This window comes from Ochlerotatus camptorhynchus, unplaced genomic scaffold (assembly GCF_037179485.1).
Source record: "Ochlerotatus camptorhynchus isolate MF236.1 unplaced genomic scaffold, CSIRO-AGI_Acam_v1.1 ptg000071l, whole genome shotgun sequence".
Lineage (NCBI taxonomy): Eukaryota > Metazoa > Arthropoda > Insecta > Diptera > Culicidae > Ochlerotatus > Ochlerotatus camptorhynchus.
Genome location: NW_027040561.1, coordinates 931,024 through 958,330, shown reverse-complemented (window position 1 = coordinate 958,330; position 27,307 = coordinate 931,024). Strand labels below are relative to the sequence as shown.

The 27,307-nt window shown below is 37.1% G+C and overlaps 1 protein-coding gene across 4 annotated transcripts in view; it reads left to right on the top strand.

Annotated features, from left to right (window-relative positions):
* The window catches only part of zip (myosin heavy chain 10), a 169,214-nt gene that overhangs the window by 106,428 nt on the left and 35,479 nt on the right, over positions 1–27,307 (top strand). For all 4 annotated transcript variants that reach the window (XM_065217273.1, XM_065217274.1, XM_065217272.1 and 1 more), the window contains one exon: positions 20,739–20,860. In XM_065217273.1, the coding sequence (XP_065073345.1) occupies positions 20,739–20,860 (122 nt within the window). The remainder of the gene's footprint in view (positions 1–20,738; positions 20,861–27,307) is intronic.

The following is a 27,307-nucleotide window of genomic DNA, read 5'->3' as shown; positions in this document are numbered from 1 at the left end:
AGGATCCCGGTGGCGTAGTGGCGATCGTTTTTGCCTACTGATGTTTCGAAAGCTAGGAATATTATACTATAAGGTTGAATTTCGGAAAAAAGAGCGCTTGAACTTTGAAATTGATTCAAGGACAGATTTTTGACAGAGGAATCTTAAGACTCTGAAGGTATTGTGGTCAATCCCATGGTCCTTCTAAAGTATAAAAGTCTTTAATGCTACGGAAATATTAATGTGTATAGTTAAATGTGACGTATGCACAATCCGGGTTTGAAAACATTAATAACTGCTTTCGAAGACTTCGATCGTCTGTTGCAATGGTTTGTTGTAATGTGGGCTTACTTTCCAAAGAGAATCCAGGTTAACAAAAACGTCATTCCCGTGACAACCATGTAGCAGTGCTGATAGCTGGTCACTTTTTAGTGGCTTGGTCACTATTTTTAAGTCAGTCACTAAAAATTCACTTTTTACACAAAAAAGTCACTAAAGTCACTATTTTCCTAAAAATAGTCACTAAACTCACTTTTTCCAATCCAATAGGGTGTGCATATCTGTGAAAAAATATACAATTATAACCGGACAATTTAAAGGAATTTTAAAACACCGCGAAACAAACATGGAATAGTGTTGAATTTCGAGGACAAATCGGGAAAAATAAACTTCCTTTTTTTCGGAAATAAAGTCTGCACCTTTTAGATTTTTAGAAGTCTTTAATGAATTATCTAGAAATATCAATGACACTTCCAAAGGAAATTTGAAATGAATATCAAAGGAATTCTACGGATGATACCAAGATATTTCAGAGAAGGATGCAAAACTACACACTACGAAAGTCTCTTGTAAATTTAGGTGCTCTTAGGGTCGATTTGTTCACCTCGGCTTAAATCTTAAAACTGTTTTAAGGCTTAAGCGGAGGTGAAAAAATCAGCCCTGAGACTGACACATACGAGCTTTACTTTTGATATTACTTTATTAGAAACGCAAAATTCAACTCCAAAACAATTTTTGGAAGAATTCCAAGATAATTGAGAGCCGAGCTCCAGGTGCATTGTAAGGCGATTTCTGAGGTTGATTCCAAGAAAATCCTGAAGAATTCGAATCAAATTTCAAGAACAATTCCAATAGAATCAAAATGGAACTGTGAGAAGAGTTTCAAGGGTATTCTGAGATGGATTTTGTTGTTGAGAATTCTGAAGAAATACCATGAAAACTCTAAAGAGAATACGATATCAGGATCTAAGATCATTCAGAACACAAATTTAAGACATTTCCTAGGTTAATTGCATGCGAATTATAAGGAGACTACAAGTAAAGTAATGATTCTAAAAACAGGGCTTGAGAACATTGCGATGAATTTCTGGCGAATAATCCAGGTTAACTTACCTAGATACATAGTATTTTTTAAGATTTCGAACGCAGAAATAAATTCAAAATTTACGAAAAATACTGCAGTTTTAGTTAATCCTATTAAACCTAGTGGTTTCATTGGTTTATAAATTAGTTTAAAAGTATGTCGCACAACCAGTAAAATTTACAAAACTCCAGGCAACCCCAAAAATGTTTAAAATTGATATTTTCTGGTCATCATGTAAAATGGAATCAAAAGAAAAGTATTCAAATCGATATAATTAGAGGAATTTATGGAATACAATTTGGGTTCCATGACAAAAAATGGAATTTATTTCAATATCAAACCGTATTTGAATTTCTGAGTTCCTATATTTATTATTTATAAGTCAGTATTTGGTCACTATTTTCGTAATTTTAGTCAGTAAAGTCACTCCTATCATATCGCATTAGCACTACCAGCCCTGATGTAGATGCAGAGGTATATTCGGCCTCTAGTAACAACCGATGTTAAACAAATCATCTCTCCCTTCCTCAATGACCGTAAGGACGTGGTCGGCGCCGTTATTGATCTTGTAAGTACTGTTTCTCCCGAGATTCACTCAAAATTCCCTTGGAAATGTCACTAGAAGTCAGTCTTGGTTTTTCTCAAGAATTTTCATGGATATAAAAAAAAAATATGATGGGAAATTAGAAAATTTTCTTGTGGATTAAGACTCATTTAGGAAATCCATCAGAAGCATCTGGTAGAGGCAGTTTTCTCAATCAGACGTTGCGCGGGAATGCTGGGAATTGTCGATTGTCCTTTCCAATTGTTTGTCTAGATATCTGAATTGTGTAATTTCCACTTTCTGGCTACTTTCAGGTCAATGATAAATTTGTCGAAAGTTAATGCGAAGCAACTGGATCACATGAAGCTGAAGTCATTTGACAAGTTGCATAATTTTGGACTGATTCGTGATTAGGGCGTATGTACATGCTTTTGTAAACACACAGATCGATCGCCAATTTCTCACGGATAAAAGCTCAATCTCGCAAAAAAATTGTACCAAATGGTATAGGAATCATTCCTATAGTTTGTTTGCGAGATTGAGTTTTTACTCGTAAGAAATCGGCAATTGATCTCGGCCCTAATCACTAATCAGTCCGTAATTGTTCGATGACGCATGTCTTAAAAGTTAGAACGACTTTCGACGAAGGAATCAAATAATTCTCAGATTGATCTTCAGAGTCTGTATGTCCCCTGTGAGGCCCAGTAAATGTTTAAAGCGGATGAGGGAACGAACATATGTTATTCTTCTTCTTTCTGCCTTTGACGCTCTTACACGAGCTTTCGCCTACGCTCAACTTAGTGTTCTTTGAAGCACTTCCTCAGTTATTAATTAAGAGCTTGCTACGCCAACCAATGCATGAATTTGTTTATTGTGTGGCATGTACAATGATACTTTATCCCCAGGGAAGTCGAGGACATTTCCAACCCTAAAAATGTTCTAGACCGGACCGGATTTGAACCCGCTGCCTCCAGCTTGGTAATACCGTGATTAGCATCCAAATGATCCAGAGATAATAAACAAGAAGCCCTCCAAAAAGAACATCATCGTCTAACGATGGACATATGTGCCGAGATCAAGGTAAACACTAGAAACTAATTTTGTTCATTCGTCCTGATTCCATTCAAATCTAAGCGGACAACATAATCCGGTTAGATTGAATTGTATCGAAAATTACTTTCCGTCATCGAATTAGAAACATCCCTACAGGGTGCCACGACTGGTTTTATCACATCAGACCGCAAACTTGTTCCATTGTGCGACAGGCCTATCTAATCGTCACGTTAAATCTCTGATGATGGCTTCCAACTCTACACGACATTGTAGCGGGTCGCCCCTGCCGCCGTTGACACCTGCTACATATCCCAAAGATCCAAGCTCTTGGAGTTAACCGAATCAACATCACACACCTATGCGGGCTAGCTCACTGCGCTTGCTTCAAGACTGTAAATTATCTCCTGCGTGCGTTTCGTTTGTCACCCCGTTCGGCTACAAAAAGTGTGAAAAGCGGCCCGCAGTAAACAGCGCATGCCTAACCGACATTTAACACGCGGCTTGGTCAGGAAAAAAACACCCTCCTCTGCGCCATCGCACCGTCCTCAGCGAACGAGCTATCCAGCTAACTAATAGGCAAAGATGCTAATGTTTACCCGTTTAAATTAATCGCTTAATTCCCATGCCATGACACTCACTCTCACATTCGTCGATGTGCAGAAAAGAAAAATTGACGTTCGGACACATTTGCAACATCACTTCTCTCTGCTAGAGACCCGAGTCAGTTCCTTCTATGGCGATCTCGCTTGAAATAGGGTCAGTTTCATCGCAATTTGAATATGCATGGGGAATATCCACGATCCACATGGACAGTAATTCACCTAGCACTGTGCCTGCTTCGCGCTACTGCCGAGGCCAGATTTTATTCAAATGACAAAATGACCATATTTGGGAAGAGTTTTTCTCGATTAATAATCGCCGGAGGGGCTGGATTCGTACCACTGAGGTTGAAAGGGTAAAATTCGTGACACTCTCGTAAATCTTGACTGCCACCGCGCCAAGTCGCGATCGGAACATATGGTCGTCGTCGCATTCGGTCGGTTTAGGACGAAATAGAATTAGCTAATTGACTAGTTTTATTTAATTTAGGACCCAAGCTGACCCGCACGGTGGACTGAGGCAGAGGGCGGGCGTATCACTGGTAGCCCCAACACAACACTGACGGCGGGTGCGGGTTCCTCTAATTATGGAGGTCCGGATCTCCCGATTTGGAAGTTAACGACGACTCTCCTTGGTTTTTTTTTTGTGTGTGAAATTAAGTGATTAGGACCCGTTGCCCTCCGACGATGACGGCGTTGTCAGTTGATCGCACTGCGCGCTATCTGTCCAGTAGTACCTCGATAATCGATTGACAAGTTGTGTCACTAACAAAGCCATCAAGCTCTCTTCGGTTGTTTTTTTTTTCTTTCAATTGAATAATTTGCATAGACAGTCGGTAGGTAATTAGTGGGCAGTGGACAGCTCGGGCCCGGGGTCGGGTTTCTCTGTTTGGAGAATGAATGTTGGCTGTTGTTTTGACATACTAAATGATTCAATTCGATTCTGTTTGTGCTGGCTGTTATTGAGTTACTGGTTCAGAAATTGTAAACCAAATACATTGTTAAAATTTTAAAATCCGATGAGAATTTGTTGCATAATTAGCTGACTATTTGATGACTGTATATATTGTAGTTTGGACTGTAATTTATCACAATTGAGAAGCTTAAGATTGGTGGCTTGTAATGTAAGTTCACTTATTCAATCTACTTATAGAACATCAACGGCGCTGACCTAGTTCTTAAGTCAGTAAAAATTAATGTTCGGAATCTTGTAATTTTTTTCCAAGCAATGTATCCAAGCCCCAGAATTTAGACATTTTTTTCAATGTGTAACATTTCAAAAGTTTTTCGAAGTATCTGATTTTTCGAATGCAAGGAACGAACGATTGAACTTTGAAATAGATTATGAAAATTTGAACTTGAAACAATTTAAGATTCAGTGACGAATTTTTTAAATCTCCTACTAAGAGAAATCTTAAGACTCTGAAACTTCAAATCTAACCCTTAGGCTTGACTTTTTTCTAGAACATGGATAATTTGAGTACACTTAATTGTTTTCGAAATCCTGGGAACTCTAATTTGTTTAAGCCTGGTGTAATTTTTAAAGATTAATAATTTTTCCAAGATCCCAGATTTGAAAACGTATACCGTAATGTTTTTCAAATATTATTTTTTTAAACAAGTACTGAGGATTCTAGAGTCAATTTGTTAGTAATATGCTCAACGGAAATTATTGCATTTGCACTATATTTTTGTCTTGGGACCGAACATAAGTTTTTTGTTTGTTTTGGGATTACTTCGATAATACTCGATGATTAAAAAAAAAATGCGTGAATCTCAAACAATTTAGTCGAAAAATATGAAATTTTGAATGAATAGGGGAAATGGCTCCAATGTCGGCCTATGGATATAAGATTGGGCCCACCGTTAAAAACCTGCTATTTATCAATTTTATCTAGATGAACGCGTCATTGGGACGGTACTAATGGATATTTTTGGTCGCTATTGAAAATTTAGTCGATTACTGAATTTATGTATGGGCCCAAATTAGGGACATTTAGGCCGACATTACATCCATTTCCCCTATATAATCAGAAACATCATAAACAATAAGAATAAACCATTGAATTTGTGATAGCTATATCGGAAGTATGAATGATTATTTCAGTGCATTTTCGATCAGGCGAAAAACAATAAAATTGTTTTCTTTTTAGATGTTTGTAAAATTTAAAAAAATCTATATCTTTACAGCCATTCCATAGCAAAATGATATAGTGGTTCTCAGAATTTCGTAACAATTGGTAGTTTTGTTCCTTATCGAAAAATATTAGGCTCGATTTTTTTTATTTTTTTATTGGGGTGACCATTTCCATGTTAGAGTGGTCCAAAAAATCGTTTTTTTTTTCTATTTTTTCCAAAAATGGCATTCGAAGCACCGTGGGACTCTTATGCGTATAACAGGGCTGATAGCGAGTCTTTTTCTAGTGTTTATCTACAGTGTTTCCACTCTTTTGACTTGGTCACTTTTTTCAAGTCAGTCATTGAAAAGTCTCCTTTTTTAAAGCCAAGTCACTAATATCACTTTTTCTAGTAATCTTTAAACTTTAAACTTTTTTTAACGTGAATTTATTTCAAGAGTGATCATTCTTCTTGCAGTGTGTAGGTTTTTTTTTACGTTTAATCGTCTTTCTTTATCTACAGTGTTTCCACTCTTTTGACTAAATAAAGTTCCCTGAGTTTTCCAGGTTTTCCATAACTTTGGCGGATAGTTTCTAGTTTAATAAAAAAAAGCTATTTATGAAATGCGTTAAAAATTGGTTTTTTTTTGTAAAATAAAAATAACAACAATGGACTCAAACGTTTTTAAGACATGACAATCAGTTTTAAAGAAACAGTTTTACTTCATTTTAGTAAGTCTACGATCATAACATTTTTAATGTCTTCAATTTTCTTACTAGCAAAATTGTGGAAACTTTTAATAAGTTCTATTTATCTTATTATTATTATTATTTAGCTTTATTAAGGAGGCTTTCAGCCTTGGGCTGGTTCGCCTCCAATCTATTTATCTTAGAAAAGCTAGATCTAGAGATCTTTCGAGAATTCCACAGATCTTAAGGGGAAGTCCCCGAAACTTAAGCATCTTTAAGCGTTAGTTTAGACAAATTCTGAATAGTTCCATGATGTGCTGAAATGAAATCGAGAACCCTTAAGATGTTCTGAGAGATTCAGTACAGTGACCTGTAGAAAATCTATGAAAACTTCAGAAATATATCAGAAACTTCACAGAAATCCAAATAATTCCAGAAAATTTAAAGGTGTTCACGAGAATTCCATTTATTTTAAAGCAGAACCGAGATCTTCATTAGAATTGAGAGCTTTAGGGAAGCTCCGAGAACATCAAGACAGGTCATAGAATTAAAAAGCAGTTAAAAAAAATTTAAGGAAATTGCAGAAACCTTAAAGAAGTTTCCAAAAACATTCCGGGAATTTCCGAAAGCTTCGGTTTGCTCAGAGAAATTTTTTGGAACGCAAAAAAAATTATACGAACATTCGGAAAATGTGAGAGTATTCCAAGGGTGTTATATCATGGAAATTTCAAGATCTAAAAAAAATCGAAAATTGGGCTAAGTTGATTAGACAACATCAACGAAGTTTCATTAATTAAAAAAAGATAACTTTTAGCTAGCACCGATAAATTCCGGACAAATTCCAATAAATTTAGATATTTTAAGATTGTTTCATTATATTCAGTGAAGTTTTTCGAGGACGATGAGATAACATCTGAAAAATCCCATTAACTTAAATAAATTTGCAGTGACTTACAAGGAGTTCATTGGAATTATGGGATGTTCCGAGAATTCTATGATTGATCTGAAAACTTTAGAAATAAATTTACCGGAACATTTGATCAATTTAGAGAAATTAAGGTAAGTATAGAAAACTTCAGGGCTGGACTTTCCAAGAAAAATTAGTGATTTAAGGCAAAGTTCCGTGAGCGTTTATAAACTTAAGAAAAATTGTAGCACTTAAAGGTAATGCAATCAATTCCAGTAAAATTGTGGGTTATTTTAAAAAATACTAAGATATTCAGGGCAGTATAGAGAATTTTAAGGAAATTGATAAATATTTTGGGCAGTTTTAAAAACATCAGCAAACTCTAGACTGTTGAAGAAGTTATGGATTAGTATCGATAATTTGAACTTCATACACATCTTGAGAACTTCAGTGAAAACCGTAGAACTTTATTATTTATTTCGTTACGGGAGCAATAAGTTCCAGAAATTTCAGAATAACTTCGAAAACTTCAAAGAAGTACAGAAATCGTCAGAAACATTTCGAGAACTTCATTAAAGTCTATGGAACTTAAGGGAAGATCCGAGAACTTCAGGAACTTATATGGACATTTCGGGAGCATTTCAAATAAGTTTAGTAAAGCTCCAAAAACAAGGCGAATTTCAGGGGAGTTCAATTCCATTAGTTTCTCTAAATTTGCGGGAAATTTCAAGAAGTTCACAGATTTTCAGAGAACTTTATAGATGAACTCGGAAGCTTTAATATGTTTAGAACAGTTCAATTAAATACAGGGTAGTACAACAAGCTCCATGAGAAATGCAAACACTTTAGAAAAGTTTCGAGAACTTCAAGAAAGATATTGATTTCGCTAATAAAGCTCTACAAAAAAAAACTTTAAGAAAGAACAGATATCCTCAGAGCAGAGATATTCCAGAGCAGTGAAATTACATAAATTTAAAAAAAAAGTTTCGAGAAATTCAGTGAATTGTTAAAACTTTAGAAAAGATTCATGATCGTTAGGAAAATTGTGGAACCTGTAGAAAGTCCGACAGTTTCATTAACTTCAGGAATAGTTTGGGAACTTTCAAGCTGTTCTGAAGACATCAGAATAGTTCATTACATATTCAACGGAGATTTCTCATGAAGTTCGCTTGAAGTTCTCCTAATCTCGTATTCTTCCGAAATTCTCATGGAATTATTTCAGAAATTCACTAGGAACGCTCCTCTAAATTCTCTAAAAAATATCACAAGAATATAGTTAGAATACTTCTCGCTGTTCCATTTAAATATTCCTCAAAATGCCGTTGAAACTATGCTCCGAATTAAGTTTTATTTTAATTTTCCTAGGAATTATCTTGAAATTCTTCTCAGTATCTTATGGAAAGATTCTCAGATTTTTCATTGAATTCATTTCAGATTTCCATTTTAATCTCACTCCTTCCCTTGGAATTCTACTCTTATTGAAAGTCTCCTATGAATCCACTTTCATTTCTCCCCACAAATTACTTAGATTTCTACCCTTAATTTGTAAATTAATATCTTTGAAGATCTTCTGGAGTTACTCTCAGCTTTAATTGTAATCAAGGTTGCAAATACTCATTTCAGCTAAAAAAAATGAAATAATTAGAGGCTATGATCATATGTTGAATTGGTAAGATACAAGAAGAGGTTGCAAAGAATGTGTTTGACATATTAAACCTGTAAATTTTGCTTTCTATGAGTCACAATCAGCGATTTTTCACACACTCACTCACTCACTCACTCAGCGATCAGCAAATCGCTGATTGTGACTCATAGAAAGTAAAAGTTACAGGTTTTTTGTTTCAAGCGCATAATTTGTAACCTCTTCTTGTAAGTTACAAGTGAAACATGTCATCATACAATCTTTTTGTTTTATTAATCCGAAAAACATTATTTTAGCTGAAATGAGTATTTGCAACCTTGATTGTAATCCTCCTTTTACCATCCCCTTCACCACCTGAGTATTCACCAAAAAAATACGAGGAATTATGCTCCGATTTCGTTTTCTTTCACAAACTGCAGAATGCCCTTGGAATTTTCCTCTGAAGTTCAGAGGAGGAGAAATTCCCATGAATTTTCATTAAAATTTGCATTTGAATTCAATGCCGGGTTTTCTTGAAATTCTATTCAAAACTATCTCATGCTCACACATGAAATCTAAAATTCTTTAGGACTACCATGAAAGCAGATTGCACTTGATATTTTTCTCATAAAGGGGCTATAAAGTTCAATGTGTGAATGAAAATAACTAGGAATATTAAATGTTTTTATTTTAAAATGCAGTCTTTTCTTTGGAATATCTTAAGTTAGAAAATTATAAAATTTCCTGAGACTTCCAGGTATTTTCAGGAGGAATAAAATTCCGTGAGAATTTTGCGTTTTTCAGGTTTAGTCATAAACTTTCTATTAAATCTTTTGCTTTAAAGGTTCCTATCGTAAATATTTAAGTTTTTATGAGATTCTAATTGAATGAGTCTAAAACATTATACATTTATTTCGTATGCCATCATAATGACTAATATTCTTCCCTTAGGTCACTTTTGGTCACTTTTTTACAACCATAAGCCACTATTTGGTCACTTATTTCTTCAACATGGTCACTATAATCACTATTTTTGACAGCATTGATCGCTACTAGCCCTGGTATAACGGCAGCAGAGTGGGTAGAACTTCTTATTGTTGTTCAGTGAATGTAATTTACATTCACTGAAAACGATGGTAGGCTCAGTTTGCTCTGGTGTATCATGCATAAAACATATAGATTGAGTTAATGACAAAAATTGTACCAAATTTCAAAACCAACAAAAGCGTCATACATCATTTTACGGAGTTCTGTTGATGAAAAAAGTTAGAGGCAAAAGAATGTTAATGAATACATGAAATGAATGAAATTTTTTTTTCCTCGATTTTGTTTTCCGTGCAGAGCACCAATGCTTCTGACGCCAGGGAGGCAGCTCCCACACCTGGGCCCTACCTATCGACCCATCAACTCTTGAACTTGGAACCAACGGCTTTAGTTCCCTTCCGAAGGAAGGAGTGATCAGAGATGTTATGTCTCAGAACATCCCAGCGGCGCCGACTGGGATTGAACCCAGGCCTGCTGGGGTGAGAGGTAATCACGCTTATCACTACACCTCCGGCGCCGCTGTAATGAATGTAAATAGTTTTCTATACCCGCTCGCAATCCTCTTGGAATTATATTCAGAATTACAATTTGATTCTACCTATTAAAAACTTTCGAATTTCTTTACAGAATTAATTTATAGCCTTCTGAAATTCATGAAGAATACTTTTCAAAATTCCATAGGAGTTCTATTCGGAATAAGTTTTGATTTTTACAACACCTTTGCCCGGCACCTCCACTGGATCTTCATGTCCGCTATCTAACATTGGTTGCAAAAATATCAAATAACAATTACCTTTGTCGTAATACTTCGAACCTGCCACCTCCGTCTTGGTAATATCGTGTCTTTACTGACTAGGCTATCTGAGGCCCAAGGCCATCTGAGTCGGGCTATGCACATTGGGTTCCTTTAGTTTAACTTCTAAGATCTTGTAAGTCAACTTCAGCTGCCTGATTCCGGACTCCGGAGTTGTCGCTAGAGACCGTATAAGGCAACTTATGAGGCCAAGAATCCAAGGAGTAAACATTTTAATTGTTTATGTGAATATCGTGAACGGTACCTGTATCTTAATGTTCTTAGACCATTATGTCCATCAATATTGATGAAATAGATCCAATTTTGGAATGTATTCCAACCTTCTAGTTAAGCTAATTGCTATGGGAAACCTTTTTTTTTCTCGGTATTGTATAAAATATTATTCCATTGACAGTTTCGACGTTAATTTTTTCCGTTCGTTTTCACCTTCGATATATCTTACAATCAGCGGATGCTACATACCAATATTCGACAAACTTACATAAACATCATATCGACATCCCCGGGAAATGATCTCACTTCGATTTTGACTCACAAAACTACGAAACAGAAAACGAAAGCTTTCACTTTACACTTTATCAAAGTCAGCAAATAAATATAAACACACGCACCTCCGGTGGTGATATTTCATTCATCAAGGTTTCTCGGAACAATGCAACAAAAAACCTGGGTGCAAGCAATTGGAAAAAAAGTCCTCATAACTACCAGCACTTGGCAACTGGTGGTTGTATTTAGTCTGACTGAATCGGAACGAAACGCCGATCGGAGACCGGAGACCAGCGCGAAAGATTTTTAATGATCAAACTCAATTATCCGGCCATCGGAGGTTGATTCATTTGTCGTCGTCGTCGAAGGCAGGTCACTGATGATGATTACTCACTACCGCGCACAAACGGAGTTGCCGGGCACCAATCGGACCCAAATTGACAAGAAATGTGTGCAACGTTTTAATTAACCATCTTGCACATCTAGGCACATGAGATTATGTGAATGCACCCTGTTTCTCGGTCCGGTTCGTATCAGCGCCAAAAGGCCGCGAAGGAGCCCATGTATGGAAATAATTATCGACTTGTCGCGGATAGACGTGAAAACACCATAATCTATATCGACGCATGTAGTACGCGCAGCAATTTTCCAAAGGGCGCCTCTAGGTGCGCAATTTTCTGGACATCTCGAATAGTTGACCCCCAAAGATTGGTTAACTGAAGCATCGGGCTGACGCCAGATGGGGGGCAGTTTATTATTTTTTTCCCTTAAGGGGTGAAGGGATTCCAACTCTGCCGTCGCCATTGTGATGCGTTTCGATTAAATTAATGAGCATTTAATTTGCTGCCATCAAATCTGGCGGCGTCGAGAATCGAATTGCCTCTGGGCGGTTTGATTGTAACGTGCCATCGCATCGCCGGAACGTGGCTGCAGGGTATAGCATTATTGAGCCGAGTTGGAGAATAAGAGTGGGGCATTAGCACTCTTCTTCATTGTTATTGCGATTACCCGAAGTCACGAGAGAAAAACATCAATTTGATGACACAGCTGGTAAATATGGTCAAGGTTAGAAGAGGTTGAGAGATTCGTGAATTGGGACAGGTTTCCAATCCGAATGCTTGTGTTGTTGCTCACGAACCATTTGGCGCTCATAAATCATGGTTTTGTATCAGGAACGCTGAATGCAATTTGGATTAACGTTAGTACTGTTGTATATTTCGGTGTGAGGTTTTCTGAACATTTTTCAGATCTAGTTCTACACTCTCTGTCTGATTTTTGTACCTTCCACAGTTCTTTTACGATCTTTGTAACCGGCAATGTCTTTGCAAAAGTGAATCTCCAGCACGTACGTTGATCGCTATTACATCCGTCATTGAAATGAATTAATGGGTTTGAGTAGCAGTCCTTGTAGGGCAAACAAACTTGACAATGTTTGTTTCTATGAGACAATAAATGACGGCGAAGGTGCCGTAAAACGATAGATGTTTGAAGTAGGTATATTCTAAATATTTTTTACATCAATGAATGTTTTTCAATTTATTTTTTATTTTTGTTTTTTTGAAACAAGTAGGTACTGATGATCCTAGAGTCAGGGCTGGCAAATGTCAATTTCAATGAAAGATCTCACGTGATACTTACAGAGATATTTCTGTCACTATCACCGGATAAGAACATGATGATAGAGATTTACTTCAAAATCTCATCGATTTTTTGGTCATGACAGAACGTGACAGTGTCGTTAACATCGCTATTACTAGCCCACTTATTGATATTATTGTTACTTGTACCGCGGAAATCTTAAAAATATGCACACTCTTCCGAAAACATACTGTTGGTTGCCTAAGTTCATCTAAATCAGTTAGAAATGTTGATGTCAAAACCGAATGACAATTATTCTCATGAATGCTAGATCATAGGAAAATGACAAGAAATTTCATGATAGGTAGTTTCGTCTGGTGATAGTGAGAGGACCTGTTTTCTCATTGTCACATGATGGTCGTGATATTTACCAGCTCTGCCTAGAGTCAATTCGTTAGTAATATGTTTAACAGAAATTATTGCATTTGCACTATTGTTTTAGTCTTGGTTTAGAAAATATTGAAGAAGTTGGACTTTGGATTTTGTTTTTGTTAAAAGCGATACAGAACATTCTATGTGCATCAATCACTGAACTCATAGAATTTTGATGTCGAATTGAAAACGAATAAATCTAACCCCGAAAAAGTTTACTTTCAATCTTTTAAATTTGTCGAACCTCTTAACGGAATCCCTTTATGGAGAGCTTTGAGTGTGTTGGTTTATTTCCTTTTAATTCCGTTATAATTGCTTATGATACGTGACAGATGACAGATATGACATATACGTGTATTTCGTATACTATTTGCAGACTTCATCAGTGCCAAGTACTCAACACCACAGGTTTACTTTTTGTGTTCAATTTGACATCACAATAAACAAGCAATGTTAGTTGCATTTCCCATAATATGAATTAATTAACATGGACTCCTGCTCTGAATTATCATGGAATTCTTCTTAAACTACCCAGAAAACTCTCTAAGAAATTAGAAACATAAAATTTCCTTGATAACCCTTCGAAGAATTTGATTGAAATCGTTCTGTGAATTGGATTTCTTTGAAATGTTTCCCAAAATTTTCTTTTTAATTTTAGTCAAAACTTTGAGCAGAAATCATTTGAAATTCTTTAAAAAAAACCCTTGGCTGATTTTTAAGAATTTCTTTTGAATTCACAGCCATTTTTTTAAATCAATTCTATTTGAATTCTTTTATGTTTCTTGTTGAAGTCTTATCATAATTCTCGTAAAATACTCCTTAAAATTCATCTGTTATTTTCCTATTTACCTTACCAATCAGGTTAAGGTCTTAATGTCCGCTGCTGTCCAAAGACGTCGTCTCCACTCAACTCGATCCATGGCCACACTTCGCCAGCCTCGTAGTCTGCGAAGGGTCAGCTGGTCGCCTTCTACTTGGACGATCCACCTTGCCCGCTGCGCGCCTCTTCTTCTTGTTCCTGTTGGGTTGCTTGCGATAACCATTTTGACTGGGTCGTTGTCCGGCACTCTTACGACATGCCCAGCCCACCGTAGTCGCTCGATTTTTGCAGTGTGGACGATGGATGGTTCTCCCAACATATGGTGCAATCCGTCATTCATTCGCCTCCTCCACGTTCCTTTATCCATCTGCACTCCACTTCCAAAAGAACTTCCTTTCTTTCCACAGAAATTCCTCCAAATTAATCTAACAATATCTTAGGACTTCATTTCAGTATAATTTTGGAATTCTGCTCAGAACTTCTCCTTCCAAAATTATGTAGAAAACGTCCTCAGTTTTTTTTTTAAATCAACACTTTGATTTCATTTAACTTTAACTTAAAATTTTGGGGTGGTCCTCAGGATTCAATTTTGACTTCAGGGTTCATAATTATGGATCATGGGAATTTTTCTAAATTTCAAATTTCAATATTTTTTCGCTAAATCTACGATTACGAAGATTGTTATTAGTTACAAATGCTGACGAAAAGTTTTAGTGTAAGACTCTACACAAATGTCAAAGCCCCAGAATTATGGGAACCTTCTGATGAATGTGGGCGTCTTAGGGGAATACCTGTATAAAGAGAGAGAGAAGGATTTTCCGTTTAATTCAACTACCTTAATTACTAATCCATCTCTCTCTTTATAGTGGAACCGTCGGTAATAGTATTTTTTTTAAAAGCATTTCTTGATCCGAGATCTCCAACAATTTTCTCTAAATCTTATTTGTATCTAGTTATTTTTTTCTAACGCATTTTTTTCTGATTACGACCCATTCAGTCAGAGAGCGTTTGGCCCAGTGACCTTTTTTCCATAACCCTTTTTTAGTAAATTCTGGGGCTTTGAAAACATAAGATGTATCGAGCTTTAAAAATTGTAACAAATTGTTGTTTTAACGTATCTCTAAAGGTTAATATTTTATCTTGATTAAATTTAGTGACTCATAGAGTTGAATTATACTTTCTGCTTTCAAAAATACTTCATGTAGTTTTGCTTCTGAAGATAATTTTCCCACGATTTCCGTCGATCTTTTTCTTCTTACTGAGCACCAATGCTACCGACGCCAGGAAGGCAGCTCCCACACCTGGACAATACTTATCTACCCATTAATTCATGTACCGGGGACCAACGGCTTTAGTTCCCTTCTAAAGGAAGGCGTGATCAAAGATTTTATGCCTCAGAAAATCCCGGCAGCGCCGACTGGGATTGAACTCAGGCCTTTTTTGGCGTTGAGGAAATCACATTTACCACAACGCAACAACCGAGAAATTTTTAAGGTATGACCCGGGAAAACGAAAATTCACTGGCCACCCCTGCTGCAATAAATTTCTTCACATCGTAAGATCGATTGTCGTGTTTCACAAATTCTTCCACTACTTCAAAGTTATTACCATCGCTCTCCCAATCGTTCCCTGTTGAATGTTGAATAGTAGTAGTCTTGGGTCACAAATTAGGTCGAAATCTCATCTGCCATCCGTACTTTTGATTTCATTTCTAATAATTCTCACCGGAAAATAATATTCTAGCATAATCTGCCCACTCTTCACTGAACCGTACGATGCCTTCGAAAAGTGGGTTGAAAGTGTCAAAACATGGGTTTTATTACTTACGGAAAAACGAATGTTTTTAAACATACACTTGGGAGAAGTTTGCCTGCTTGAATGAAGACTGTACTCGAAAAATGTGAGACACATTGATTAGTTTGGCGAAATTTTGACTGAAACTAGCTAAGAGTGTAATGTTTACACTGCAGAATTTCGTCACAATCTGTCAAGTGGTTATCGAGATGACATCGGAGCAAGAGCATATCCGTCAAAAAATCTTGTGCGCCGTCGTGGAAAATCCGACTGCGTCTCACAGATGGATCATCATCATTCGACGATTTCCCGGGTGGTGAAGTCATTCAAGGAGACCCAGATGACCTAGCGGCGGGCAGGCTGCGACAGAGAACCGAAGACAGCTGATCGTCCTGGCCAGCGTTGCCAGATTGTTTTCATGCTTATCGGTATCAAATGTTTAAAAAATCTGTATTTATCGGTATTTACTATTTTAATAAATGTTATGTTCATGCCGATGAAGTTCAAACTTTTGGGCTAAGAACGGAAAATTTTCTCTCCATAAGATGTCCGGGGATTCTTTAAATTAACTTCTGATCGAAGTCGATAAAACTTCCAATGAAAAAATAAAGAAGCTTTTCTGGAGGAAGTTTGAAGAAAGTTCTGTGAAAAGTCGGAAACACATCCGGTGAACTTCCAGGACGGTTATTGAAAAAAATTAACGAACCAGTCGAAAAAAAAAAAACAGATGAATCCAGAAAAGCTTGGGAAATCCAAACCAAATGCCAGGAGTAGTTATTTCCAGGGGATGAGAGAAGATGCTCGGATAAACCTTCCAATAGGTGTCGGAAAAAAAGCAACAGAGAATGGCTTATGGAGAAACTTCCAGAGGAAAACGACAGAAACTTCTGGGAGAATTCGATAGAGAAAACGGAAGAAACTTCCTGGAGATGCTGGAAGGTAGATTGGAAGAAACTTTTGGAGTAAGTCGGATGCCAGAGGGCTTACGGAACAGTCGTAAGAAACTTAAAGGAGAAGTTGGGGGAACATTCCGGAAGATATAGATTTCTGGGGGATATTAGCACAACACTCCCTGAAGTCTCGTACATGTTCTAATGAACCAGCAGTTTTTTTTTTTCTGATATTCATAAAATAACCCTGAAGACCTCGCAATGTCGCTGAAGTTTTCGAAAGATTCCTGAAATGCACTCCCATAATTCTTCGCAACTTCTTGAAAATTCTTGCAACTTTCCTGAAGTGAATGGAATTGTTTAGAAGTACTCTAATCATTCTCAAAGTATTCGTAGCTTCAATGAAACTACGGGAAAATATCAAATTTTCTTTGAAGGTCTCTGGACTTTCGTGAAGATTTCGGAACTTCCCTAGCAGCACACTTCAGGCAATTTTTATGGGACTTTCTTCAACAGTGTTGCGCTGCTTGAGTTCTTAAGTGCTATCACAATTTTCATGACATTAATGGAACATCAGCATTGAAATTCTCTGATCTTCCAGATTATTTTAAATTTTGAAAAGATCTTCAAACTGCCATTACAAACACGGATCTTCCTTAAATTGTTTTCTCCATTTTATAATAACACATGTAACTTACCTTTCGTTTCCAAAATTTTCATGAACCTGAACTTTGCTTAAGGTTTCGGAAATTCCATGAGTTTCTCGGAAGTACTTTAAAGTTTCAGTAATATACTTGAACTGAACTGATGGAACGAATGGAACTGTCATGAAAACTATTCTATTTCCCTGAAGTTTTTTTTTGACTTGTGAAGTTTCCAAAATATTTATGATGTTTCCTTAAGTTAACTGAAGTTCCCTGGACAGTTTTGAAATTAATGTAACTGTCTTTAATTTATAGAAACCTACCCATACAGATCTTTAAAGTAATCCAAAAATCTAGACATTTCAGAAGTTTCAGAACTTATTAAAAGTTCCTGTAGATTTCCTAAAACTAATGGAACTGAAATAAAGCTCTGGAAACATCCCTGAAGTTCCGGGGAAGTTGAATAAAAAACTGATGTGAGAAAACGGAAGATGTTCAAACGGATTAAAGTCTCTCATAATAGTTTCTTCTGACAGTTAAGCGTGGGTAGGCAATACACATTTTGATTATTTAAAAATATCGGTATAAATCGGTATAAAATCTCAAAAATCGGTATTCTGAGAAACCTTATTGATAAATCGGTATATCTGGCAACGCTGGTGCTGGCATCCACGGAAGGCACCGTACCGGCGTACACAAATCAGTTGCCGGGGCAGGAGTTTTACGTTGCTACATCACTCTTGGCCGTTCCTGAGGAGGTAAGGAAGAAGAAGTTGGACAAATCCGCCAAAAAGTTCTTGGTTTGGCAAGCCATCTGTGGGTGCGGCAAGATGAGCCAGCCATGGGTACCATCAACGGGAAAATCTACCGGGACGAGTGCCTCCAGAAGCGCCTCTTACGGAGACGAGACGCTGTTTTGGCAGGATTTGGCATCCTGCCACTACGCGTGGCTGGTGTTAGCCTGGTACAGAAACAACAATGTTGTTTTTGTACCAAAAGACGTCAACCCGATTGAGAAGTTTTGGGCCATCATGAAGACCAGATTTCGTAAAACATCTAAGGTGTTGGAGAACGAGCTGGCTTTGAAGAAACGGTGGGTAAAAGTATGGAAAGAAGTCGGCCCCACCATTGCCCAAAACCTTATCAGTGGTGTCAAGGGCAAGGTGCGGGCATTCGGTTATGGAGCGGAGATCCAATAAAGGAATGAAATAGAAACCTTACCATGATATTGTAGTTTATTCCCTGGAAGTTTGAAGATAATCCGACTTAAAATGAATTTGAGCTTCTTATTTTGAACTAAACGTCTTCCTATGACCAAGTTGACTGAACTTCTGTGACTCGTAGATGAAGAAACGGGGTTCAAAAAGTCAATTTTTGGTTAATCATTTCCTTCACGGAGAAAAAATGCTACCCAAAATTTGCGTTGTTTTTACTTAATTTTGAGTTGAGCCTCTCGCTTGCACTCGTTATTGTTATAAAAAAAGGAATGGGAGATTCGACCCAACGATTTAGTTCAGCCCAATAAGTTATTTTTGAGTAAATTGCATATTCTTAAATTTACGTAAAATAAACATAATTTTGGGCAGAATTCACTTAAGAGTAAGTAATTTTTTTGCTGGTGTTAAAAGGAATCTACTATATGCGATTTACTCAAATTTGGGTTATCGGGCTAAACCCGTGAATTGAGGAAAAAGTACTTAATTTTAGGTAGTTTTTCATCTCCTTGCTCGTCTTTCCTTTGGATGACCACCTCCATGGAAATATACTTTAGGCTTTTACACGGCCGATGAGACTAACTCAGAGAGAGAGGGAGAGTCAGTTCTAGTCAGAAGAAAGAGATATTAATTAGAAAAACAAATTTTCGTAATTTCTCTTTCATCTGAGAAGAAGTGGCTCTCATCGGCCGTGTATGTAGCCATCTTGATTAGTCCTCTATGCAAGCACAACTAATCTGGCCAAAACGGATTAGCAACTACGGGCGGCCAATCAACCTCAAGGTCAAAGGTTAACTTTACTTTCAAACGCAGTGGTTCTGTTGCATAACAAAACGAAAGCAAACTGTTAGGTATTCTCCTTCAATATGTAATTTGATTCATCTCGATTCTGCTGCTGAGAACTATCTAGTTGAAAAAAAAAATTCACTTTCGTACTGCTCCTTTACGGTTAGCATTTATAATTTTAATTGCGTCAGTCTGCAGGGAACGCAGGCAGCCATCATCAACATCATGGGAAACACGGCAAGTCTGGCGCACGATATGTGATTCGGGCCACAGCGAAGCCTGTAAAAATGCCTTTCCGATGAATCATTTTAGTAGTTTAGTCATCGCACGTAGCCGGTCTTCTCGCTTATATGCATATCTACCATGCAAAATCAAGATCAAGCTGCTACTCAACTCTAATCGAAGAGTTTGAGTGGAATTACCTTACCAAACATTTTGCACATTTTACCTCGTACATTGATAATAAAAATTTCGTCAGATTGGTACCGTAAAACGGGGTAACTTAGATAGTTTTTTGAAGTAGGGGAAATGGCTCTAATGTTAGCCTATGAATCTAAGATTGGGCCCATCGCTAAAAATCTGCTATTATCAATTTTATCTAGATGAACGCGTCATTAGGATGGTATCAATGGATATTTTTGGTTGCTATTGAAAATTTAGTCGATTGCTGAATTTAAGTATGGGCCCAAGTTAGGGACATTTACGCCGACATTACATTCATTTCCCCTATATAAAAACACTTTAAAATATCAAGTGTAATACCGTAAGCTACAAAATGGAACCAATTTTTTTCCAATTTGGAAATAGTGCAGAGAGTAAATTTAATTATTATATTCTACTTTCAAAGCTATCCACATCATCAAAGATACCCCGTTTTACGGTATGCATTTTTTCCATAACCTTTAGATGGTTTATTCATTCCAACGATGTTCAATTTCGATGGAAATGTACTCTTGTTTTATTTCCCAACAGCTAAATCTTATTTACTATTTATTAATGATAGATGCTCACACCCAACCCCATGGTATGCGCCAAGTAAACAGCTCTATAAATCGGACCAGATTCCGCATACTTGTCGCGCGTTCCTCCAGAAAAACCTCCAACGTATTTGTCCATCATACAATTTCCCTTTGCTGGCCGCTCGCAATCCCACTTAGGAATTTGCAAAGCAAATATACATTTGTCATCGTCCCTCACATCTGCTCTTGCACTGCCAACTGGAACGGACAAATTCCTCTGACTGGCTAATCCTCACCACCGCTATCTACCTCTCTCTCTCTCTCTCTCTCTCTCACTTTGATTGTCACTTAAGCTAACATTTTCTATCGTTTTTTTTTCTCATCTCTCCCCTAATGACGTGCAGATCGAGAAGATCAGTCCATCCTGTGTACCGGAGAGTCGGGTGCTGGTAAGACCGAGAACACAAAGAAAGTGATACAGTATTTAGCGTACGTGGCAGCATCCAAGCCGAAGGGATCCGTCGCGGTAAGTAGAAGAACCCTAGCGGTTTCTTTGTTTTTCTTGCGTTTGTTTTTTATCTTTCCGGGGTTTCAATCAATTTGACGCGATGAACATTGGGACATTGTTGGAACAAAGGCCCATTAGGTGTTAGCCGTTAGAGTTTAGCTAGGTTAGCGATGTAGTAAGTAAAACAGGTGTCTTTTAGCGATCTGTGGAGTGGATCTCCTTCTAGGGTTCCGTTTTCTGTAAATAATCCCTATTTAAGGTATGTCTGAACAACTGACCTACAATGACTGAAAGGCGCAGTGAGGCTGGTAGGTTTCTTGGAGTCACGTTTAATTCAACTGTCAGGTACTGTCAAAAAGCATTTGCTTGTACGCGCGCATACGCTAGCTGATTTATTAGCCCATGCCTGTCGGCGAACCTCATCCGTGGTTAACCAACCATGTTTGGAAATGGTTTTATTTTGTTCAACTCCGTTTCAGTTTTGTTTGTATCCAAATAAGTTACAACTGTCTGTCATATTTAGTTTATTTGGTAGTTAAGGAAAACGAATGGTAGTTTTTTGTTTGTAATCTAAAAATATCACGTCTTGCGCTGGAACTCATCTGCAGCAAACAGTATTTATAACTGAAATACCAGACGACGACGACAGGAGTATCAATTTCTGCAACTGCAACTTGTGATTGCGTCGTTCATTGGAAATCGCAATGAAAATAATCATTTTCATGGCAAACCAAACTCATAACGACGACGATGATGACGGAGAGTCGTGCGAGAGCAAAATCAAAACATCTCCCCGGCAGTGCAGTATCTAAAACATACCTACATGTGTATGCGATAGATATAGATTTATGGATATCATGTATCGGACTGACTGTGGCTGCCGATACTTAGAGCAAAACACCCTTCAGAAGTGAGTTATTCCATGGCTCGAATCCGCGCCTTTAGTCAGTGGTGCACTTCTCTGAATACAGGGTTGATCGAGCGCCATTACTTTGGTGTCTATTAATTAATGACACACTACTATAAAAGGATGGAATTGATGGATCGTTAATGAATTTGATTTGTTTGCTCGGATACTGATGGATGTGTTTGTTTATGGTTCGAGTTTCGCTGTATGCAGCTGGAACTTGTGAAGGATTATCCAATTCTATGAGTTCATTTTTCATTAAATAGTTTGAACGAGCACTCTTCAGATAATTTCTAAAAAGCAATTTACAAATTTAGTCTGATCGCTGCGTATAAGATTAAACGTTTATTTAAATGTTTTACGAACCATGAAATGAGCACTTCTTGCTAATTGCGTTTATACTTTATTGCGAAAGACGCAGTATCTGAAATCGACAACCTGTCCACAACGCTCATTTAAGTCATGTTTGCTGATATCGTGTAAAGCTTTTTGAGTGTATGGGAGATAAGAGTTAATAGTTCATGATAAGGAAGATTACCATTTTAGTAAAGTCATTCCAAATGTTGGGCTATTACAATTGATATTTGAGCAAGCTTCATGAAAAAAAAAATCAACAGAAACCTTTTTTTCCACATACTACGGGGCGAAATGCGCATATTAAAATTGTGCCAAAATACAATAAATTTAGGCTTATTATTTATCAAGACTCAGCGTGTTTGAGCGTACGAAAGAAGCAAATCGTGCGAAGCCGACTGAAAGCCGAGTGAAAAACGAACTGCACCAATACGTACAGGCCATCAATTCCACACCTTGTATAGACCAGGTTCCAGGCGAGTAAGAGAGGTGCCACAGTCGGAAGAAGTGTTAGTTTGTTTACTTAAATGAACCATGCCCATTTTGTTATGGCAAGTTTGCTATAAGAAATGCTCCTCGAGTTTATTAGCGAAATTCACTTCAAAGATTGATTAGTTGCGTAGGAAAGATTAGTTTGGCACGGCATTTGTGACCAGCATACACCTTCCGGTCGTACGAAATAGGTCATAAACAGTCCAAATCCGCAGATAAAAATTTTTGTTTTGAATTTCTGTATGGCAAAATAGTGAACTTTTCGTGAACATTAACGGCAAAGAACTCACCAACACTGGGAGACCGTGAGTTCCTGCCCACCTGTCTTAAAAACATCTCGGACCAGGTTGAGCTGTGATATCGCAGCTCGGAATATCAAACTATCAAAACTCACCAGCTGCAAATCTCTCCAAACTGTTTGCCCATAATCGCAAGTCAGTCCCATCTGTAAAAAACTGGAAATGAGAAAACGGCGTTCAAAGATTTTTCAAGTTTTCTGATTTGACACTTATGTTGAAGGGATAAATTTAAAAATAAACGTACAATGTGATAGAATGTATCTATGTTTACCCAAAAATATTGGAAAAATATCGTGAAATTTTTATTTTATGGCCAAAATCTGAGTGGGACTGATCTGCGATTACATTTAACGTGAATGAGAAAAATAACCGCAAGTCAGTCACAATTCCATGACGATGCTGCATTAGTTTAGCACAGTATTGAACAGTAGAAAGATACCATGGTCCTTTAGAACGTCATTGAATGTTTCTGGATTTGTTCCACTGGTTCCAGAGAAATGGCCGAAACATACTCTGGTGAGTATGGGTCTTCATCAGACCAGAGCTTTTCATAAACGTGCCAAAACCACCATGCGATAAATCAATTCACATGAGAATTCAAGAATAAGATTAATAAGAGTCATGATGAGTGACCAGCACCATGTTGGCCACACCCGGACATGTTCCGGGTATCCCCGGGGAAGTGGTAAGTCCGTTTTAAATCAAAATCCATCAAGCGATACATCATATCACACGATAATTCAAAGCCCCATATCGATTGGCGGTCAAGCTGAGTATCGTAAGAACTATATTGGCCACATCCGGACATGTTCCAGATACCATAGGGGAAGTGGGCAAAATCTGTCTTGACACAAATCTCATGATGCGATGTGTTGTCTAAAGTGAACCCTACACGATTGCTTTTATTGACAATAATCGTATTGTCAATACATGCTATATTGACGTCAATATATCGAGATTGACAATATTTCTGAATTCACATCATCAATATTATTGTCAATAATTCCCCTTCGCATCAATATATTGATGCGTGTGGGGTTTGCTTAACATTTCTAACATATTTTTCTAATGGGACTGACTTGCGGTTACTTTTCGCTGTGGGACAATTTGACTTGGTATTGTTTTTCATTTTTTTTTTAACAAACCACCTTTTTTCAATACCACATCTCAAAAAACATAGAAAGATAAACTGAATAATGATGCTAACTCAAAATTTATAAAAATGCAGATGGGACTGACTTGCGATTACCGGCAGTGTAGTGAGATTGAGTTTAATGATTTTTGCTTTACACCCGGACGCAACCGAAAGTTCCATAACGGTTTCGGCAGTAGTCGCTTCGTGTCTGCCATCGGTGAAGAGAAAAAAAGAGGTAGCATTATTATACCTTCTCTTTCTTAGAAAACGAAACGAGGTGCAACGGAATAATTTTTGCGTCGATTCAACTGTCAGCTTCAACTTTACACGTTGTGATTAGTCTCGCAATATTAAAGGAGCTTGTGAAATCAATATCAAGCATGATATTTTGCTCCAATATCACACGTGATATTGAGAGCGTATGAGAGCGGAATAATATCAATTTGCTGCTGATCATGCCATCACTGGATCCCAGTGTAGATTTTTAAGTTGAAAGTCTCAACTCAGACGCACGAGCTTCAGTTTAGTACAGGCGCGACAATAACTTACATGTCCTAAACAGTCTCAAAAGCTATTGAAAGAATAAATTTAACATTTGTTCAACAAATTTAAAGACATATGCTTTAAATTATTAGAAAAATCAAGAAATCGTATCATTGATGATAGCTCTTTTCAAAACAAAACTAATTATAAAACTACATTTATTCAAACATACATATACAGATGAGATTGGTACAGGAATTCAATAATCATAATTTAAACGAATGATAATTAATTGGTTACTTGAACTGAATTTTAAGTACTTTAATTTATAACGATGGGTAATATTTACGACAAAAGATCTACTTAAGTATTATGTTTTTCAATGTGATATTTATTTGTCTTAGCAACATTTTAGGTGGACAGTTTTCGAATTAGTGGAGTGCAAAATTTTGAATAAACTGGTGAAGAAATCTAGTTCTAGGAGACGGAGTCCGATTTATCGCAAATTTTACAAAGCACAAAAAGTTGAAAACTAAAAGTTTTAAAAAATTGTAAAGGCTTTTAAGACTCTATATATGTTAAATCCACCAGAAATTTAAAAATAAATGAAGTCCAGACACTTTCTTTATTTAATTTAATGAAACATTTCGAAATACGGCGATAGTTTTGAATCATCAAAGATTCTTATGTTCCAGGATTGTTTGAGAATTCACATTTTCTAAGTCCTGAAAATCGAAAAAATAATGCTCTGGAAGATTTTCCTCAATCCAGAATGAAGAGAACTTTTCCAAGCATAAAATATCAAAGAAAAATACTTCAAAATCTCAGAATTTTGATTTCCTTTTGTGATCTCGATTAACTCTCTATGTTTGAATAAACTAGATTTTTTTTTTGCGAGACAGGAGCGGGTCTTATGAAGGCCAAATCTCAAGTTGCAAGGCCAGATTCCAGAACGTGAATGGATCATGGTGATCACATCAAACTATAATGTCTAAAATGAACCATATGCCCCAAACAACCCCTAGAACGGCTCCCCTACAATCTACCATATCATTGCATGCAAAATAATAATTCAATGCAGGTCAATTGAATATGCCTAAATGAATTAGTTGCAATGATAGTATGAACAGTAATGACATTATAATATATCAAATGAATAAAATGAATATTTACCTGTTAATAATGATCGAGATTGGTGAAAAGTAAAGGAAGTTGTTAGTTGATTTTACCATCAAAGAGTTTGGCAATAGCGCGATGGTATAATATTATGATGCTGATTAGACGAATCCTGGGAAAGCATCATCCTCGTTGTTAGAGAAACCACTGAAATCCGGGATGTTCAGTTGATCATCGCTGCTTAAATCACTGAGAGTATCTTCCGAGTCTTCGTAGTGGTCATACTTAAAACAGGCCTGATAGGACTAGGAACTGTAATTAATAATAGTTGAAATTTCAAAGGAATTAAAGTTGAAAAGACGCATCTGTGTCACTTGATAAGTTATACATGTAAACCACACAAATTCAAGAAATATACATCATTTAAAGTCAAAAAGTCCGAGTCTTCGTATTCTGATTCCACTATTGCAGTGAACAATCTTGTGGTGGCTGTTTTAAACTCGCTTCAGTTATTAGCCACTTCGTGCCAATAATCCGCCGATCGACCGCTTCCTTCTACATCGTACCTTGCGCTGGTCTTCCAGTTTTCTTCTTCTCCGGGATCCCAATTTTCTTCTTCTCCGGGATTCCAATTTTCTTCTTCTCCGGGCTTTCCTGATGATCTGTTGATGGTTCTATTTTTATGAAAATAAAATGATGTTCTATCCCTCTATTATGGCTATATGTTGATCCAGCGTGCAGATAGTTAATATCGTTGCCCTCTTCAAAACTTGATCGTCTTGATCTAATGGAAAGAAAATCGACACTCGATCAAGCCAAATTCAAAGGTAGTACCTGTGTGATGCTGCTTTCCAAATGTTTTGAACCAAATAAAAAATTGTGCAGCCATTAGACCAGGGGTTGAAACAGTTGACGTTTTTTTACTACACTCGCTTCGTTGTCGTGCGCGACAGTCTGTTTGTATTCGAACACTCATGCTCTACCGTCGTCTCTCTCCCACAACACGAGCGGTAGAATAACATTCGAGCTAAAAGAAAATTATCAAAATAGCTATCATATGACATGTGCGATTTCGTTGTAATTCCTCAATTTGGTGTAAATCAAACCATTTCTGATCAGAAATAGTATTACTAGGACATCATGGCTTGCTATTTTCAGAATTCACACAAGCACACCATCAGCAGCTCTTATTATGAGAAAAACTAAAATACATACATTCGTGACGGTCTTCGGCGACAGTGTCGTATGACAGAGCCTGTCATACGACATTTTAGTTTGGTAGTGTACTATGATAGCTTGTTTTGCAAGTGTCGGAGGCAAGGGCAGTCAAAATGTGTCGACTACCGTGACCGCTTACAAGACTGCATTAGACTCAATTATTTAGAAAAACAATTATTTAATTTTGGCTAGCAGTTAAATTCCAACAAACTTTTGGTCCACTATATCACAACTGGCATCACTAGTGTGCATCTTTCAAAATGTTAAGATACAGACAAGCCCTGGGTTGCAGTGAAACAATCCTCAAGGTTATGCCAATGCCCAGGGAACTCTCTATGTTTGAATGAACTTGGAACTTTATTCAGAACTTGTTTAGAATTGTCTGAAGAATTTCTTTCGAAACAACTAAAAAATTAACCCAGTTCATCTGAGGTATTCCCTTACAATTTGGTCCACAATAC